This window comes from Scyliorhinus canicula, chromosome 18 (assembly GCF_902713615.1).
Source record: "Scyliorhinus canicula chromosome 18, sScyCan1.1, whole genome shotgun sequence".
Lineage (NCBI taxonomy): Eukaryota > Metazoa > Chordata > Chondrichthyes > Carcharhiniformes > Scyliorhinidae > Scyliorhinus > Scyliorhinus canicula.
The window spans coordinates 76,595,269-76,613,829 of NC_052163.1; the positions used below are offsets into that span (position 1 = coordinate 76,595,269).

Genomic DNA, 18,561 nt, shown 5'->3' on the forward strand with positions numbered 1-18,561 from the left:
GGCCCCATCCTGCACTGTTGGGATTCTGTGAATCACCTCAGGGACAACATCCAGCCCTTTCCCACTGGCTTGTTCCAGCCCGGCTCCATGTGCTTCAGAGCTCAGTGCCTCCCTAAAATAACTCATTAGATAATTAAAATCTTGACTCCATTCCTTTCACCTCCTTGTCTTGCAATGCAGATGCCATCATTATTTTTTAAAATGTTTATGTCTAATAAATAAACCCGTTCAAAGAAAACAAAAACAAAAATACATGATACATAATGCTGCTATGATGTATTCCCTGGATTGCTTGCAATAGTGCCAGGGGATAAGTCTTTAATTCTTGGGAGGGAGATGAATTTTTAATTCCTGCAAGGGTGACCACCTTCCTTTACATTGAAGGGCAGGGTGAAAGACTCGAGATAGAGCAGGAGGGGAAAATTGAATAATGGTCAGGGCTGATAGTGGGGCAAAGCCAGTATCAAAGAGGATGGTTTTGAGCAGGTAGAGAGGTAATGAGGCATCGCAAACAAAACAAAGAGTTTGAGAGGATAAGAATATAGGTGCTAAAGTCGCTGCCAATGGTGAAGCAGGTGACAGGTTATTATAGTATTAGATGAGTGACGGATAAGTCAGAGGTAAAAGGCGGGGGAGTGCAGTATGTTTGGATAGGTCAAAACTGGAGGATTTGAAAGCAACGTATATGAAAAAAACACCCATTTTAATACTGAATTGCTGTGTAAAACTCCGGATACCACCATCTGTAGATATGTAGGACTGGTTCGTGGAAGCAGTGGCAAGTGTGCTGAAAATTACAAGTTAAAAATAAATATTGTGAAATATTCATGGTACAGAACCGCACCATGTGTTTTCTTAATTTAGAGTACCCAATTATTTTTTTTTCCAATGAAGGGACAATTTAGCGTGGCCAATCCACCTAACCTACATATCTTTGGGTTGTCGGGGGTGAAACACACGCAGAGGAGAATGTGCAAACTCCACACCGACAGTAACCTGGGGCTGGGATCGAACCCGGGTCTTCAGTGCTAACCACTGCACCACCATGTTGTCCCAGAGCTGCACCATGCTGAGAGATTCCTGGCGCAACACATGTCAAAACTACATACGAAAGGCAAAAAAGAGCAATACAGAAAATGTAGAATAAGGACAGGAAAAGCCGTAAACATACTGCAATCGATCTGTATCAGTGAAAAGGACAGACCCTGATTTTTGATCCTCCCACCCCCACCTCCTGTTGTCTTCTGTTTTTGTTATACGTGATCATGTTATTTACCACAAAAGGGGTGATTTATTTATTTATAGATTTAAAGCACCATATTCATATTTTTTCCAATTAAGAGGCAATTTAGCATGGCCAATCCACCTGCTCTGCACATCTTTGGGTTGTGGGGATGAGACCATCGCAGTCATGGGGAGAATGTGCAAATTCCTCACAGACAGGGACCCGAGGCCGGGATCGAACCCAGGTTCTCAGTGCTGTGAGGCAGCAGTGCTAACCACCACGCTGCCCTAAAAGGAGTGATTTATGAGTAACTTGCATTATTGTGTGCTGTTGGTTAAAGTTGGATGTAGAATGCAGATCTGCCATATATTAGTTATATTGTCACTATATGCTGGTGAACCACAGCTTAAAAATGCAGAAGCGGTTTTTGATTATTCAAAAGAGACCCTTTTGCGGGACTGGGTGGTGTTGTGGGTTAGGGCACTGCGCTTTCTCTGGTTAGAATTAAATTTAATCAAGCTTTTCCTCATTCTTTCGTCTCCTAAAAAAAACAGAAGTTTCATTTATTATATCTCGAATGTCAGAATATCTCAAAGGAAGCAACAGTTAATTATCTTTAAAGTACAGTTATTGCCCTGTAAGGAGAAACAACAGCCAATTTACACGCAAGGCCCCACTAGCAGGAAATGAGATAAGTGACCAGTTAATCTCTTTTAGGTTTGTTATTTGAAGGATGAATGTTGGTTAGGACACTGGAAAAGTTCCTCTACTCTTTTGATCTTTTACATCACCTGAACAGATTTCATCTAAAAGGCGGCATTTCCAACAGCACAGCACTCCCTCTGTATTGCACTGGAACGTCAGCCTAGATTTTCACTGTGGAGGCAAAATATTTTCTTCACTAGAACTATGTGATGGTCACTGCTACCAGTGCCATAATTGATTGATATGCCTGGGACAGGCAGTTTGGTGAGGATTAATTATACGTTGTGTGTTTAATTGTATTAATGGCTGAAAATTCACTTGTACCCCTACAAATAGGTGCAGGCAGAAACTCTGGTTGTTGAGTTAGGTGATTCATGTTTTAACGTGCACCTCTGTAAATAAATGTCTATAAAACTGTGTAAAGGTTGACTCCTGTTCTATCCATCATCAACTGGTTTTCTATATAATTCATAATGAGGACTCATGCAAAAGCAGTATCCTGTCTTTTACATGGAAAAATATCTGAAAGGCCTTCACTTCAAGTTTTCTTTAAAAAGGTGAAAGGAGGAGATTTTAGGACAAACAACCAAGTAAAACAAGGTCTTAAAGGAAGAGAGGGAGGTGGAGAGTATGAGGGGTTAGAGAGGAATGTTTTAGCCGCAGTTCCAGCTGGGCATCATTGGTGGGGTGAAGAGAGTGGGTTGAATCATATGCTGCATTTGAGATGAGGTCTTGTCGGGCTGGGGAAGATTCCAGAAGAAGCAAGAATAAAGCCAAAGAGGGATCTAAATGCAATGGGGGTAATTTTAAATGCGATGTTGGTGGACCTGTGACCAGTGGTTGGAGGAATACTTCTGTTGTTATAGGAGAGAATATGGTCTGCAAAGTTTTGAATCAGTTGAGGGCTACAGGAGGTGGAGAACGGGAAACAAACCATGGTTCTTTTAAGATCTGCACATGCATGGCTGTGCAGTAACAGTTATTGTGCAGGCCATGCACTAGTCATCCAAAAAAAAAATCAAAGGTTGTAAATGCTTCAATGAATAGGCCATACAACTGTGGGGCAGCATGGTGGCTCAGCGGTGAACACTGCTGCCTTACAGCTCCAGGGACCTGGGTTCAATTCCAGTCTTGGGTGACTGTGTGGAATTTGAACGTTCTCCCCTGTGTCTGCATAGGTTTCCTCCAGTTTCCTCCCACAGTCCAAAGATGTACAGGTTAGGTGGGATTACGGGGATAGATTGCGGGGGAGTTGGCCTGGGTGGGGTGCTTTTTCAGAGGGTCAGTGCAGACTCAATGGGCCAAATGGCCTCCTGTATTGTATGAATTCTGTGTTCTGTAGTAAATTGGAAGCAGATCAAGAGAGAATTGGTATAGTTGAACCTGAGGAGGTAAAAGTACAGGTGAGTGTTTCAGTCACATTGTTGTTGTTCGATCTTCCTATCTGCACAAGATGTGAGCATGCAGTAAGTCTATTGGCAATGGGACAGTTTCACATGGTGCACTTTGCTGAGAGTCGGGCTCTGCCGCAAATTAAGTGGTTTCAGGTGTTATTGTGGGCTCCTTTGGAAGTAGTCACTGTTATTATAATAATAATAATCTTTATTAGTGTCACAAGTAGGCTTGCATTAACACTGCAATTAAGTTGCTGTGAAAATCCCCTAGCTGCCACACTGGGAATCGAACCTGGGTCCGTGACCCTGTGAAGCAACAATGCTAACCATTGTGCTGCTGTGCCACCCATTGTCGGAAATGCAGAAGCCAATTAGCACTCCACAAGATGTCACAAACAGTAATGTAATAGGAACAGTGATATGACAATGATGAGACAATCCATTTTAGTTATGTTTGAAGGATAATGATTTGCCAGGACACAGGCGAACGTACCTGTTCTTCAAATGGGATACTTTTACACCCACTTGAGAGGGCCGATGGGGCCTCAATTTAAAATGTTATTCGAAAGACAGCACCACCTCACTACTGCACTGAAATGTTAACTTCGCTAATGCCTCAGAGTGGGTATTGAGCTCTCAACTTTGTGACTCAGACGAGCATTCTCCCATTGAGCTGGGGATGAACCACCATGCATAAAATGAAACGTCATTATGGGAATGCTGAGCACTGCCGAAGCTATTATTCTCAGTATCGGAGAAGATGCTGAGTATTTATTGCACATCGTTGCTTCATCCTAATCTAACCCGGTCACAGGGCAGCACAGAGGCGCAGTGGGTTAGCCCTGCAACCTCACGGTGCCGAGGTCCCAGGTTCGATCCCAGCTGTGGGTCACTGTCTGTGTGGAGTTTGCACATTCTCTCTGTGTTTGCGCGGGTTTCGCCCCCACAACCCAAAGATGTGCAGGCTAGGTGGATTGGCCGCGCTAAATTGCCCCTTAATTGGAAAAAATGAATTGGGTACTCTTTTAAAAAAAATAAAATAAAATAAAAATGTTAAAAATCTAACCTGGTCACATATTGGAACTTCTTACAGTGCTGCAGTTGCAAAAAGATTTCAGACTCTGCTGAACACAAATTTATTTGGACTTTGTCTTTCTTGTGGCAGTTAATTTTACCTGTTCTTTGTTTAATATACTGAGATAATTAAAGATTATCAATGCCACATTAAGAGGAATGTCATAGTTTTGACAGTTGGTTTAAGATCATGAAGAAATTGGAATCTTTCCATATTTTCATCAACTTTTGTTTAAATTTTAGGCAGACCCCTTTGGAAGTAGTGATCCTTTTGCACCGGCAGCGTCCAAGGGTCCAGGTGAGTGAATGTCTGCTTCTAAATGACAATAAACGTTCCATCAGGCCCAGTGCAACAATCAACAGAAGATGTTGGAAGTACTCAGCAGGCCAGGCAGCACCTGTGGAGGGAGAAATAAGAGTTAGTAGCTTAGACTGATGGCTTTTTTGCCAATTCTGATGTAAAGTCACAATCTGAAACATTAGCTCTGTTTCTCTCTCTGCTGATGCACCCTGACCTGCTGAGTATGTCTACTATTTTCTACTATTATTTCAGATTCCCAGCTAAGAAATGGTGTCTGTTTACACAGGTTTTGCTGTACTTGTTAATGAAAGATAAAAGAACGAACAATTATTATCTATTATGTTGCCCTATTGTGCAGGTTCACGGAAGCTCAGGTTTCTGATTATGCAGATGAGTGAGGGGATTTGAGGAAAATCCTTTTCACATAGAGGCTGGTGGGAATCTAGAACTCGCTGCCTGAAAGGCTGGTCGGGACAGGAACTCTCACAACATTTGAGATACATTTTACTGAGCACTGAAATGCCACAGCATACAAGGCTACTGACCAAATGTTGGACAATGGGATTAGATAGGTGCTTGATAACCAGCACAGACATGTTGGGTCAAAGGGCCACTTTCTGTGCTGTAAGACTCTGAATGTTTTTAATAAAAACTAATTTCCTCTCCACTCATTCCCCATACCCCTCATTCCCCCTTCCTCTTGTTCTCCTCCTCGTTCTCTTCCCCCTCGTTCTCCTCCCCCTCGTTCTCCTCCCCCTCGTTCTCCTCCCCCTTATTCTCCTCCCCCTCATTCTGCTCCCCCTCATTCTCCTCCCCCTTCTTGTGCCCCCTCGTTCTCCCCCCTCGTTCTCCCCCCCTCGTTCTCCCCTCCCTCGTTCTCCCCTCCCTCGTTCTCCCCTCCCTCATTCTCCCCTCCCTCGTTCTCCTCTCCCTCGTTCTCCCCTCCCTCGTTCTCCCCTCCCTCGTTCTCCTCTCCCTCGTTCTCCTCATTCCCCATCTCCCTCAAACTCCCCTCATTCCCCTCCTCCCTCATTCCACTCTTCCATCTCCTCCAAATAATATTGCCAGGTTAGATGTGACTTTGGCATTGTGTGCATCTGGAAGAGAATTGAAAGTGCCCGAAATTTCAGAATAAGTTTGGACAGAATGCAAAAACTTGTTGAATTCAAACTCAGAAAGGATTTGAGAAGAGAAATGCCTGTTCTATTACGAGGTTGAATTAATTTCTTATTAGCTAGCTGTACCGTGACAGCTGAGGGACAAACACACGTGACTGATCAAATCCACTCACATGCAATGAGAATTAGCTGGTCAGTATTCAGAGATTAATGAGTCTCAGGTTACCTGGTGGCAGAGGAAGTCTGCTTTGAAATGTTAATTTATATGAGCTCACAGAGTGGGAAAGATAATTTTGTTAACGGGATGAACGAATCACCAAGACAAGTGCTTTGAGGAAGATAGTTGATATCTAAAACCCTCCGGCAAAAATTGTGGATCTTGTTAAACTGTTGAGTTGCTGGTTTTCACAGATCGTGGTGCTAGCTATTTAACTTCAGTTCCGTTCTGAATTAATATCCTTATTCCAGTATATTGCATCCTCTTTTATTTTAACATAGAACATACAATGCAGAAGGAGGCCATTCAGCACATCGAGTCTGCACTGACCCACTTAAGCCCTCAGTTCCACCCTATCCCTGTAACCCTATAACCCCTCCTAATCTTTTTGGTCACTAAGGGCAATTTAGCATGGCCAATCCACCTAACCTGCACGTCTTTGGACTGTGGGAGAAAACCGGAGCACCCGGAGGAAACCCACGCAGACACAGGGAGAACGTGCAGACTCCGCACAGACAGTGACCCAGTGGGGAATCGAACCTCGGACCCTGGCGCTGTGAAGCCACAGTGCAATCCTACCGTGCTGCCCATGGCTTTCATCCAAAAATTAATGAATTGGGCGATGAACAGTGCTGAACATTCTGGGAAAGTGTATTTAATTCCCTGTGAACAGATTCATTCTTATTATTTTATGTCATTATTTTCTTCCTGTGCCTTGTTTCATATAATATTGTACGTTTTTTATTTTGGTCAGCTAGATGTCTAATGTAAAAAGAAAATCTATTACCATGATTTCTAACTTCTAAAAAGTTGCTGCAGAACTAAAGCTTCTATTTGCCTAATGTGGACAGAAAGATTCTACTCCTATGGCAAATCTACTAGAATCCTTTGAAGATGTAACTAGTAGAGTTGATCGGGGAGAACCAGTGAATGTGGTCTATTTAGACTTTCAGAGGCTTTTGACAAGGTCTCGCATCGCAAATTTTCTCCTGCACGGACACGTTCCACCCACTAAAGCTGAGGGCACTCAGATGAATGGAGAAAAACTGGCTAAAACTGCCTAACTTACTAGAGCTGCTTTTCCAACCAAGATTACTTTCCTTACATTGGCTTTGAATTGCCAGGTTGTCATTCTTGTTTCTTTAATGTGAAGTAGTGGAAGAATTCACTTGCTGATTAACAAAAGCACTTTCCATCGCTGGAAACATCTTTATAGCAGCTGAAAGGGTGGGTGATACTGTACGACTGGAAGGTTTTAAGGGCTTCTGTCACTAAGATGACAATCTGTGAAGGGGACATAGGGTGTGTGCAGCCACTCACACCCACAGGAAAAAAGCACCATTCACCCAATACCCCTTGCTACATTTGACCAACATTGGTTCAAGGAATAACTCAATTTTGAAATTCTTATCTTTATTTTCATGTAACTCTATCATTGAACCCTTCTTTATTTCTTTTATCTCTTCCAGCCTTATGATTCCTAATCGTTTTGCTCCTCCAATTCTGGCCTCTTGCATGTCCCTGACATTTATTGCTTCACCATTGCTGGCCGTACATTCATAGGCCAATGTCCTATGATTGGGAATTCCCACCTCGACACCACATCCTCTTCACCTCACTTCCTTTTAAGTTGACTAGTGCTGCCTTAGGTGGCTCGGTGTCAAATTTTCTTTGATGATTGATCCTGTGAAGTGCCTTGGTAGTGTGTAACTATGTTAAATATGTTTTGCAAATGTATGTTGTTGTACAAATATGAATGTTAATGAATTCAGAATTGGAATCCCTTTCTCCAATTGTCTGACTGGAGTAAAGTTTGATCCCTTCATGTTCTGACTCTGGCAGGAATGTTATCACAGGCTCACTCCATAGCTTGTCAGGTATCTAATGCCAATTGGAAAGATTCTACTCCTATGACAAATCTACTAGAATCCTTTGAAGATGTAACTAGTAGAGTTGACTATGGCGAACCAGTGAATGTGTTCTATTTAGACTTTCAGAAGGCTTTCGACAAGATCTCACATAGCAAATTACTACGTAAAGTTAAAGTACATGAGATTAAGATTGAAATGGATAGAAAGCTGATTAGCAGGCAGGAAGTAAAAAGTTGGGATAAATGGTCTTTTTACAATTGGCAAGCAGTGACTAGTGGGGTACTGCAGGGATCTGTGCTACGACCCCAACTGTTCATGTTATATATTAATGATTTGAACGAGGGGACTAAATGTATTATCTGCAAATTTGCAGATGATACAAAGTTGGGTGGCTGAGTGAGCTGTAAGGAGATGAATTGCTCATGCGGTATTTGGACAGGCTGAGTGAGTGGGCACATGCATGGCAGATGCAGCACAATGTGGATAAATGTGAGGTTATCTGCTTTGGTAGCAAAAATAGGAAGGCAGATTATTATTTGCATGGGTATAAATTGCGAGAGATGGATATTCAGTGAGATCTTGGTGCTCTCACACATCAGTTGCTGAAAGTAAATATGCAGGTACAGCAGGCAGTAAAATAGGCAAATGGTATGTTGGCCTTCATAGGGGAAAGGATTGAGTATAGGAATTGGGATGTTTTATTGCAATTGTATAGGGCATTGGTGAGGCCACACCTGGAGCATTGTGTGCAGTCTTGGTGTCCTTATCTGAGGAAGGACGTTCTTGCTATGGAGAGAGTGCAGCGAAGGTTTACCAGGCTGATTCCTGGGATGACGGGACAGCCATATGAGGAGAGATTAAGTTGGCTAGGATTATATTCATTGGAGTTCAGAAGAGTGAGGGGGATCTCAGAAACTATCACGATTAGACAGGATAGATTCAGAAAGAATGTTCCCGATGGTCGGAGTGTCCCGAACTAGAGGTCATAGTTTGCGGATAAGGGATAAACCTTTTAGGACTGAGGTGAAGAGGTGGAGTTGGGGTATCTGTGGAAATCGCTTCCACAGATAGTAGCTGAGGCCAAAACATTGTGTAATTTCAAGAAAGAATTAGATATAGCTCTTGGGGATGAAGGAATCAAGAGATTTTGTGGGGGTATGGTGGGATCAGGGTATTGAACTTGATGATCAGCCATGATCATAATGAATGATGGAGCAGGCTCGAAGGAGCGACGTGGCTTCCTCCTGCTTGTATTTTACTATGCATAATTGGTTTACCTCTCCAAATATCTTTAATGGACAAGTTGACTTCTCGGTTATGTAGCAGTAGCCTGCAGTGCTGTGAGCTGTTGAAGTACCAGATTGTTGCATCTACTGCAGTTACTTGACTTGCTTCCAGTGACCCACTTTCTACTCCCTTGACTCCAATCCTACTAAATGTCTGACCACCTTGGTGGACTAAATGTCCCCATGTTAACTGATGTTGTTAACAGTTCTCTCTTGATCAGGTTTGTCTCTCTCTTGTGGCTTGCAAATCCATGCCCTCTTCCCAGGAAGTCCATGTTTGACTCATCGCATTCCGGTTTCCACCGCTGCCACAGCCGCAAGTGACATCCTATCCCTTCTCGACCTGTCTGGAGCCTTTGAGAAGGTTGACCACACCATACTCTTCCAATGATTCATCGCTGCCCTCCATTTAATTGTGGCCAGACCATCACTTACAACCCCTTGTTCTCTCACTTTTACCTTTGGCTTCTGCCAAGAATCAGTCCATAGCCCCCCCCCCCATTCCTCATCTACACGGTGCCCCTCAGTAACATCATCCCAAAGCAGAGCGTTAGTTTTCACATATGTGCTGATGACAGCCACCTCTCTTGACATCTCCATGGTTGCTAAATTATCCGACTGCTTATCCGAGATCCTGCATGGATGAGCAGAGAATTCCTCCAGTTAAACATTTGGAAGACTGCAGCCATTGCCCTTGGCCTCTAATTCAAACTCCATTCCCTAGCTGCTGGCTCCATCCCTCCGTCTGTCAACTGTTTGAAAGTTAACCAGACTCTTTGCAAGCTTTGTGTCAAATTTGACCCGGAGATGAGCTTCTGACCACATGTGCATATTATCACAATTTCATCTCTGTGACACCGCCCATCTTCACCTGTACTACAGCTTATTGCTGCTCAAATCCTTATTCATACCTTTTCTACCTCTAGAGTTGATTATTCCACCACACTCCTGGATGGCCATTTCATTTCTTCACTACAATACTCTGCATTCTACAGCAGTGTGTGCCATCTACAAGATGCACTGCGGGAAGACTCCTCAGATAGCACCTTGTAAACCCATGACCTCGATCATCTAGAAGGACAAGGGCAGCAAATACATGGAAACACCACCACCTGTAAGGTCCCCTCCAAAACGAGCACCACCCTGACTTGGAAATACATTGCTATTCCTTCACTGTCACTGGGTAAAATCCTGGAACACTCTTCTTAACAGCACTGTGGATGTACCTGCACCAGATGGACTGCAGAAGTTCAAGAAGGCAGCTCACCACCACCTTTGCAAGGGCAACTGAATGCAATATAAATGCTGACCGACAAAATTGAAAAGGTAATTAAGGAATATGTAGGTTTCAACTGTACGGGTGAGGTGTTGAAGGTGTTCGAGTCTGGGAGGCTCAAAAGGCGGTGGTGAGGGGCGAGGTGATTTTGTTTAAGGCCAGGGTGGACAAAGAGGAGAGGTTGGAGCGGCAGAGGGTAATAGATGAAATGTTGGAGGTAGATAGGAGTTATGCAGAAGATGGGGACCCAGCAAAGCTGGAAAAGAGGAAGGAACTACAGGCGAGCTTTGACCGGCTATCTACCAGGAAGGCGGTGCGCTAACTGAGGCGAGCAAGGGGTGCAGTTTACGAACATGGAGATAAGCAGGTCAGGTATGTTAGCAGGTCAGCTCCAGAGGGAAGCAGCGACAAGGGAAATTGTTCAGGTGAGGGATAGGGCAGGGAAGTTGGTGGTGGCTCCGGATCTGATTAACAAGGTTTTTGAGGAATTTTATGAGAGGTTGTACAGGTCAGAGCCACCCGGGGGAGACCGTGAGATGCAGGAACTTCTAGATGGGTTGGAGTACTCGAGATTAGGGGAGGGGGACAGGGCTACGTTAAAAGGAGTGATAGTGGAGCAGGAGATAAAGGATGCGATTGGGAGGATGCAGTCTGAGAAGGTGGCGGGGCCGGTTGGGTTTCCGGTGGAATTTTATAAACAATTCAAGGAAAAGCTGGCACCCCTGATGGTGGGGATGTTTGAAGAGGTGATAGGGAAGGGGGTGTTGCCACAAACGTTGGGGCAGGCATCGATTTCCCTGTTGCTAAAAAAAGATAAGGATCCTACGGAGTGTGGGTGGTATAGGCCCATATCGCTTCTGAATGTGGACGCAAAAGTATTGGCGAAGGTACTGGCGGGTAGGCTGGAGGAGTGCCGAAGGTGATAGGGGAAGATCAAACTGAAGGTATTGAACATTGTTATGGTACCGGCAGAGGGGAAACAGAGGTTGTTGTGGCACTGGACGCTGAGAAGGCATTTGACCGGGTAGAATAGGGGTACTTGATGGCAGTTCTGGAATGATTTGGGATTGGGCCAAGATTTGCGAACTGGGTAAAGCTGCTGTATAAGGAGCCAAGGGCGAGTGTCCACACAAACAACCTCAGCTCGAGATACTTTTCTCTCCACCGTGGGACTAGGCAGGGATGTCCTGTGTCCCCCCTGCTGGTTTGCACTCGCGATTGAGACATTGGCCATCACTTTAAGAAGTTTGGGGGTATGGAAAGGAATAGCGGGGGGGGGGGGGGGGGCCTTATATGCCGATGACTTGCTGTTATACATGTTGGAACCGAGTGTGTCAATAGGGGGAATACTTCGAGTGTTTGGGTCTTTCTCGGGGTACAAACTAAATCTAGACAAGAGTGAGTATTTTGTGGTGTCTCAGTCGGGAGTGGGGGCAGGGTTAGGGGGCTTCCATTCCATAGGGCAGGAACTCACTTTAGGTACCTGGGGGTGCAGGATGCCCAGGAGGGGGGGGGGGGGGGGGGGGGGGGGCACCGCAAGTACAACATTTCTAGTTTGGTGGGGAGAGTGAAAGCTGATCTGGCAAGGTGGGATGGTCTCCTTCTGTCACTGGCAGGTCGGGTACAGGTGGTTAAAATGAACGTGCTGCCGCGATTTCTGTTTATTTTTCAATGCCTGCCGATTTTCCTGCCAAGGGCTTTTCTCAGAGAGATTGGGGGAAGGATTACTTTGTTCATATGGGGAGGGAAGGTGGCCAGAGTTAGAAAGGTGCTGCTCCAGAGAGGAAGGCAGGCAGGGGGTTTGAGTCTTCCGAACCTGCTATATTACTACTGGGTGGCAAATGAGAAGGTGCAGAGCTGGGTCAGAGGAGTTTATTCCCAGTGGGTCAGAATGGAGGAGAGTTTGTGCAGGGGGTCGGGACTGAAAGCACTAGCAACAGCGCCGCTCCTGATAGCCCCGGGGAAATACTCAGGGAGTCCGGTAATAATAGCTTCATTGAGAATTTGGAGGCAGTTTCGCCAACACTTCAGGTTGGGGGCAGGGTCAAGGGAAATGCCTATTCGGGGGGACCACAGATTTGAGCCAGAGAGGTGGGATGGAAATTTTGGGAAATGGGAGGAGAAGGGGATTAAGACACTAAAAGATTTGTTTCTTAGGGGTCGGTTTGCAGGGCTGAAGGAGCTGGAAGCGAAGTATGGGCTGGAGCAGGGGGAAATGTTCAGATATATGCAGGTTCGAGATTTTGCCAGGAAGGAGATACAGAACTTCCCGGTGGAGCCGGCCTCCACATTGCTGGAGGAGGTGCTGGCGACAGGGGGACTGGAGAAGGGGGTAGTTTCAGCGGTTTACGGAACTATTTTGGAAGAGGAAAAGGCACCACTGGAAGGGATCACAGCAAAGTGGGAGGAAGAGTTGGGAGAGGGTATGGAAGAGGGGTTCTGGTGTGAGGTGCTGCAGAGAGTGAATGCCTCCACCTCGTGCGCGAGGTTGGGGCTGATACAGCTGAAGGTGGTATACAGAGCATACCTCACAAGGGCGAGGATGAGCCGATTCTTTGAAGGAGTTGAAGATGTGTGTGAACGTTGCGGGGGGTGGGGGGACGCTAATCACGTTCATATGTTTTGGTCCTGTCCAAAGCTTGAGGATTACTGGAAGGAGGTTTTTAGTGTAATTTCTAAAGTGGTGCACTTGAAGGGGTGGCCATATTCGGGGTGTCGGACTAGCCAGGGTTGGAAACGGGTGCGGAGGCAGATGTTGTAGCCTTCACCTCGTTGATTGCCCGAAGGCGGGTCCTGCTGGGATGGAGAGCAGCCTCTCTACCCTGTGCCTTGGCGTGGCGGGGGGACTTGTTGGAATTCTTGACTCTTGAGAAGGTTAAGTTTGAACTGATGGGAAGGATGGAGGGGTTCTATAATTCATGGGCATTATTCATCATGCACTTTCAAGAACTGGATAACATCGAACATTAGTTGGGGGGAGTGGGAGGGTTGGGGGGGGGTGTGGGCAGTGTGTGTTAATGGCGACTATGGGTCATTCCTGATTCCTTTTTGTCATTTGTTTATGTGAACATGCGGGTTAATGTTTGGGATTTGGTGGGAGGATGGGATGGTTGTTATTGATATGGGGATTGACATATTGGGAGAAAATGTGAAAAAGGAGAATAAAAAATATATTTTTTAAAAATGCTGACCTAACCAGCGACATCCACGTCCCAGGAGTGAATATTAAAAATATCTAGCCCTTATAGTTAAATTTGAATTGAATCTATTTAACTATTGCTCAGTCATGCATGTTTTCATTTAAATTTCATGGCCATGGTGGAGCTGATTTCAGGCTGAAAGAAATTGCACTGTTACTATGTTTCTGGATGTCCCCAAAGTGTTTTATAGCCAATGAAATGGTCACAGTTGTAATGCCAACAAAAACAGGCAGTTTATGCACCGTAAAGTGCCTCAACTGTTATTCAGTTGTTGGGGTGGCAATGCTTGAGGAATGAATGTTGGTCAGGTCACTGGAGAACTCCCCACCCTTCCAATAATGTTGGCGGTTCTTTTACACTCACCTGAGAGAGCAGACGCTGTCTCGTATAACATCACATTCACCAAGCAACACGTGCAACAGTACAACCCTCCCTGAGTAATGCACCGGAGTAGCAGCCTGGAATACATGCTTAAATTCTGGAATAGGACTTGGATCTTAAACTTTCTCCCAGAGTGGAAGTGCTGCTCCTGAGCTAAGATGGACCATTATTAATTATTCATCTTTTCACCCATTTGTACACACCATTAAGTTATTCCTCATGTTGGCCACAATCATTGACCTAATATCTAATCATTTATGGTAGTTTCTTCATTTCAAACATCAAGCATCCTTTCACAGCAGGGTAGATATCTAAGATTGGCGGGTCTGTTAGAACAAGTTTTACACCTGGCCTTCATGCTTGAGCTATCTATTTAGGAGTTTATTAAATGATGTAAATAAGCAAAGGCACACTTAAAGTTAAGCTGAAAGAAGGAGGAACACAATTCTGTAACAAAAGCTTTTCAATAAACCCCAGAAGCCTTTAAGCGGGTTAAATATTCATTCTGAAACCAACCTAAAAGAACCCAATAGAGTTCCCAAGCTGATGGTTACCCACAACTGTGACTGAGTCAGCACCAGGTAAAATCCCCTTTCACATCGATATAGAAATATTTTCAATCCTAAATTAAAATTGCAAAGTGCGATGGTGGATGTGGACTGCTCTCTCTCTCTCCCCTCCTCCACTCACCGGTTATTGAGTCATTCATTCAGCACTGACTGGTTCCCAACACCTTATTCTGTTTAATAACTGAAGGCAGATCTAACATGTTGAGTCATTTCAAACGAGCAACATGATTAATGTAATTGAACTTAAATAGTTGTAACTGCAGCATTAATGTTAAACTGTACCTACACCACATGGACAACACTGGTTCAAGAAGGTGACATATCTCCACCTTCTCAAAAGTAATTGGATATGGGCAATAAATACTGGCCCTGTTCGTGATTTCTGCATCCCAGAATAAAAAGAATGTCTGCATTGATGCAAACTTTATGTAGTTATTTATTATGGCAAGAAATTACCCAGATTGTGGTTTCAAGCTTTATTGACAACTTCCTGAAATATCCAGCATGAATATATGTATACATATTTTTGATTCTTTCATGGGATGGGGGTATGACTGGCTAAATCGGCATTTATTGCCCATCCCTAATTGCCCTTGAGAAGGTGGTGTTGAGCTACCTCCTTGAACTGTTGCATTCCATGTGGTATGCACATCCCAGTGCCGTTGTGAAGAGAGATCCAGGATTCGGACCCAGCTACAGTGAAGGAACTGCAATATAGCACCAAGTCAGGATGGCTTGGAGGGGAATTTGAAGATGGTACTGTTCTAATGCATCTGCTGCTTTTGCCCTTCTCGATGGTATAGCTGGAAAGTATGGAAGGTGCTGTGTAAGGAGCTTGGTGAATTGCTGCAGAGCATCTTATAGAGCGTAGTCACAAGTGCTCTGTGTGTTAGTGTTGAAGGGAATAAATGATTAAGATGGTGGATGGGTTGCCAATTAGGCAGGCTGCTTTGTCCTGGATGGTGTCAAGCTTCTTGAGTGTTATTGGAGTTCCACACATCTAGGCAAGTGGAGAGTATTTCCTCACACTCCTGGCTTGTGCCTTATAGCTGGTGGGCAGGCTTTGGGGAGTCGGGAGGTGAGTTTCCCACCACAACATTTCCAGCCTTACAGCCACATTATTTACATGGCTGTTACAGTTCAGTTTCTGGTCAAAGGTAACTCCCAGGATGCTGATAGTGGGGGATTCAGAGATGGTAATGTTATGATTGAATGTCAAGGTGAGATGGTTGGATTCTCCTTTGGTGGAAATGGTCATTTCCTGGCATTTGTATGGCATGCATGTTACTTGCCACTCATCAGTCCAAGCCTGAATGTTGTCCAGGTTTTGCTGAATATGGGTATGGATTGCTTCAGTATCTGAGGATTTGTGAATGGCGCTGAATATTGTACAATCATCAGCGAACATCTCCACATTTGACCATCTACTGGGGGGAGGGGAAGATCATTGATGAAGCAGCTGAAGATGGTTGGGCTGGGGACTCTATCCTGAGGACCTCATTCAGCCATGTCCTAAAACTGAAGTGATTGATTTCAAACAATCAAAAGCATCTTTCTTTGTGCTAGGTGTGACTCCCAACCAATGGAGAGTCCTTGATGCCATATACCCAATCAAATACTGCCTTGATGTCAAGGGCAGTCCTCGCCTCATGTTCAGCCCTTTTGTCCATGTTTGGACTGAGGCTGTAATGACGTCAGTATTACGATCCTGGACCAGACCTCAACTTTTGCTACCGGACAGGAACCCAATTCACTTTTTTAAAAATTTGTAAGACTGTGAGGAAAGAATACGGAGTGATTCCACCCTTAAATTGGGGTATTGTATATTAAAACAAACTTTATTATAATATAATATTAAACTAGCTTTAACAGCACAGAAATATAACTCATAATTACCATTACATAGAATTACATAGAATTTACAGTGCAGAAGGAGGCCATTCAGCCCATCGAGTCTGCACCGGCTCTTGGAAAGAGCACCCTACCCAAGGTCAACACCTCCACCCTATCCCCATAACCCAGTAACCCCACCCAACACTAAGGGCAATTTTGGACATTAAGGGCAATTTATCATGGCCAATCCACCTAACCTGCACATCTTTGGACTGTGGGAGGAAACCGGAGCACCCCGAGGAAACCCACGCACACACGGGGAGGATGTGCAGACTCTGCACAAACAGTGACCCAAGCCAGAATCGAACCTGGGACCCTGGAGCTGTGAAGCAATTGTGCTATCCACAATGCTAAAAATTTTAACTCCTAACTGCTACCTTCTTTGTCTCCAATCAAGCAAAACCTGTCACAGGTCAAAACCCACTTTTAACAAAGTTAGCAAACACATGATTACTTGCCAGCCTCTGGATAAAGAATTCCATTAAGACATAGTTTGCAGAGAGAGATCCTGTCAGGAAACAGCCTAAAGATTGTTCTCTGTTTCAGACTATGCTTAACCTGACAGCCTTTTACAGAACCTACTGTTCAACTCCCAGCCAAAACTGACTACATTCAAAATTGACCGATTCAGACCTGGCCCCTTCCAATACTTTATCCCACTCAAATTTCATGACATAATTACTTAAGTTCAAACACAATGGCTGGATTCTCCGATTCTGCGGCAATGTCCGGAGTATGCGTCTGGTCTTAGGACCAGTGGGGGACTAGCGACCGCGCCACGTAAAGCCCCCCAACTTTACCCGCCAGGTCCGTGGCCGCGCATGCGCACGGCGGTGGTCTGCGGCAGCCACGCCGTACAACAAGGCGTTGGCCGTGTTTGCACCTGGCCTACCACAAACTGCCCCCCTGTAACCCCCTTTCCTTGGAGCACTCCACACCGGTCTCCCCCGCCGAAGCCCACCCTGCTATCGGATTGTTGTCAGGGCCAATATCCTTTGCAGTATCCCGAGCCTTCGGCCATTACTTGATGTCTCGTGCATTGAATCACATCATCTAAAGATTGGCATCTTTGCTGCTGGGGACCTCCAGAGGAGATGCATTATCCACTTGGCACTTCTGGCTGAAGATTGCTGCAAATCCTTCAGCCTTGTCTTTCGCACTGACGTCCTGGGCTCCTCCATCATTGAGAATGGGGATATTTGTGGAGCCGCCTCCTTCTCATTGTCCACCATCATTCATGCTGAAGCATTAACACATGGCAGAGAAGCACACTTGGCGTGAATACATATTTTAAAATAAATTTAGAGTACCTAATTATTTTTTTCTAATTAAGGGGCAATTTAGCATGGCCAATTCACCTACCCTGCACAGCTTTTTGGGTTGTGGGGGTGAGACCCACACAGACACGAGGAGAATGTGCAAACTCTACAGGGACAGTGACCGCGGGCTGGGATTGAACCTGGGTCTTTGGCGCTGTGAGGCAGCAGTGCGAACCACTGGGGTTCTGCCCAAGGGGTGCTGCCCCTTGGAAATAATACATGACCTCATTTCCATTATCTGGAAGGAAGAAAACATGACAGGAGATCTCAGAGATGCCATACTCATGACCGTCTTCAAGAAAAGTGGCAAGTCGACTGCAGTAACTACCGAGGAATTTTCCTGTTGTCAGTAGGGAAGCTTATTGCAAGAATCCTCCTTAATTGACTTCTCACTGTGGCTAAAATGCTCTTCCCAGAGTCACAATACGGATTCCGCCTTCTAAAGGACACAATGAGCTGATCTTCACCCTGTGGCAACTACAAGAGTAATGCATGAACAGCATGAACTCTTGCACATGGCTTTCTTTAACCTCACAAGAGCCTTCGACACTGTCAACCAGAAGGGTTTATGGAACATGGTCTTACATTTCGGCTGCCTTCAAGGGTTTTGTCACCATCCTCCTCCACCTGCACAATGACACTCAAGCTATGACCCTGACCAGTGGATCCACCACTGACCCTAATCACATTTGGACTGGTGTCAAAACAGGCTACGCCAGCACACTGAAGCTA

At 45.0% G+C, this 18,561-nt stretch overlaps 1 protein-coding gene across 6 annotated transcripts in view; it reads left to right on the forward strand.

The window, feature by feature from the left end:
* eps15l1a (epidermal growth factor receptor pathway substrate 15-like 1a) overlaps positions 1-18,561 on the forward strand; it is a 584,484-nt gene that overhangs the window by 336,018 nt on the left and 229,905 nt on the right. For all 6 annotated transcript variants that reach the window (XM_038777805.1, XM_038777809.1, XM_038777810.1 and 3 more), the window contains one exon: positions 4,642-4,696. In XM_038777805.1, the coding sequence (XP_038633733.1) occupies positions 4,642-4,696 (55 nt within the window). The remainder of the gene's footprint in view (positions 1-4,641; positions 4,697-18,561) is intronic.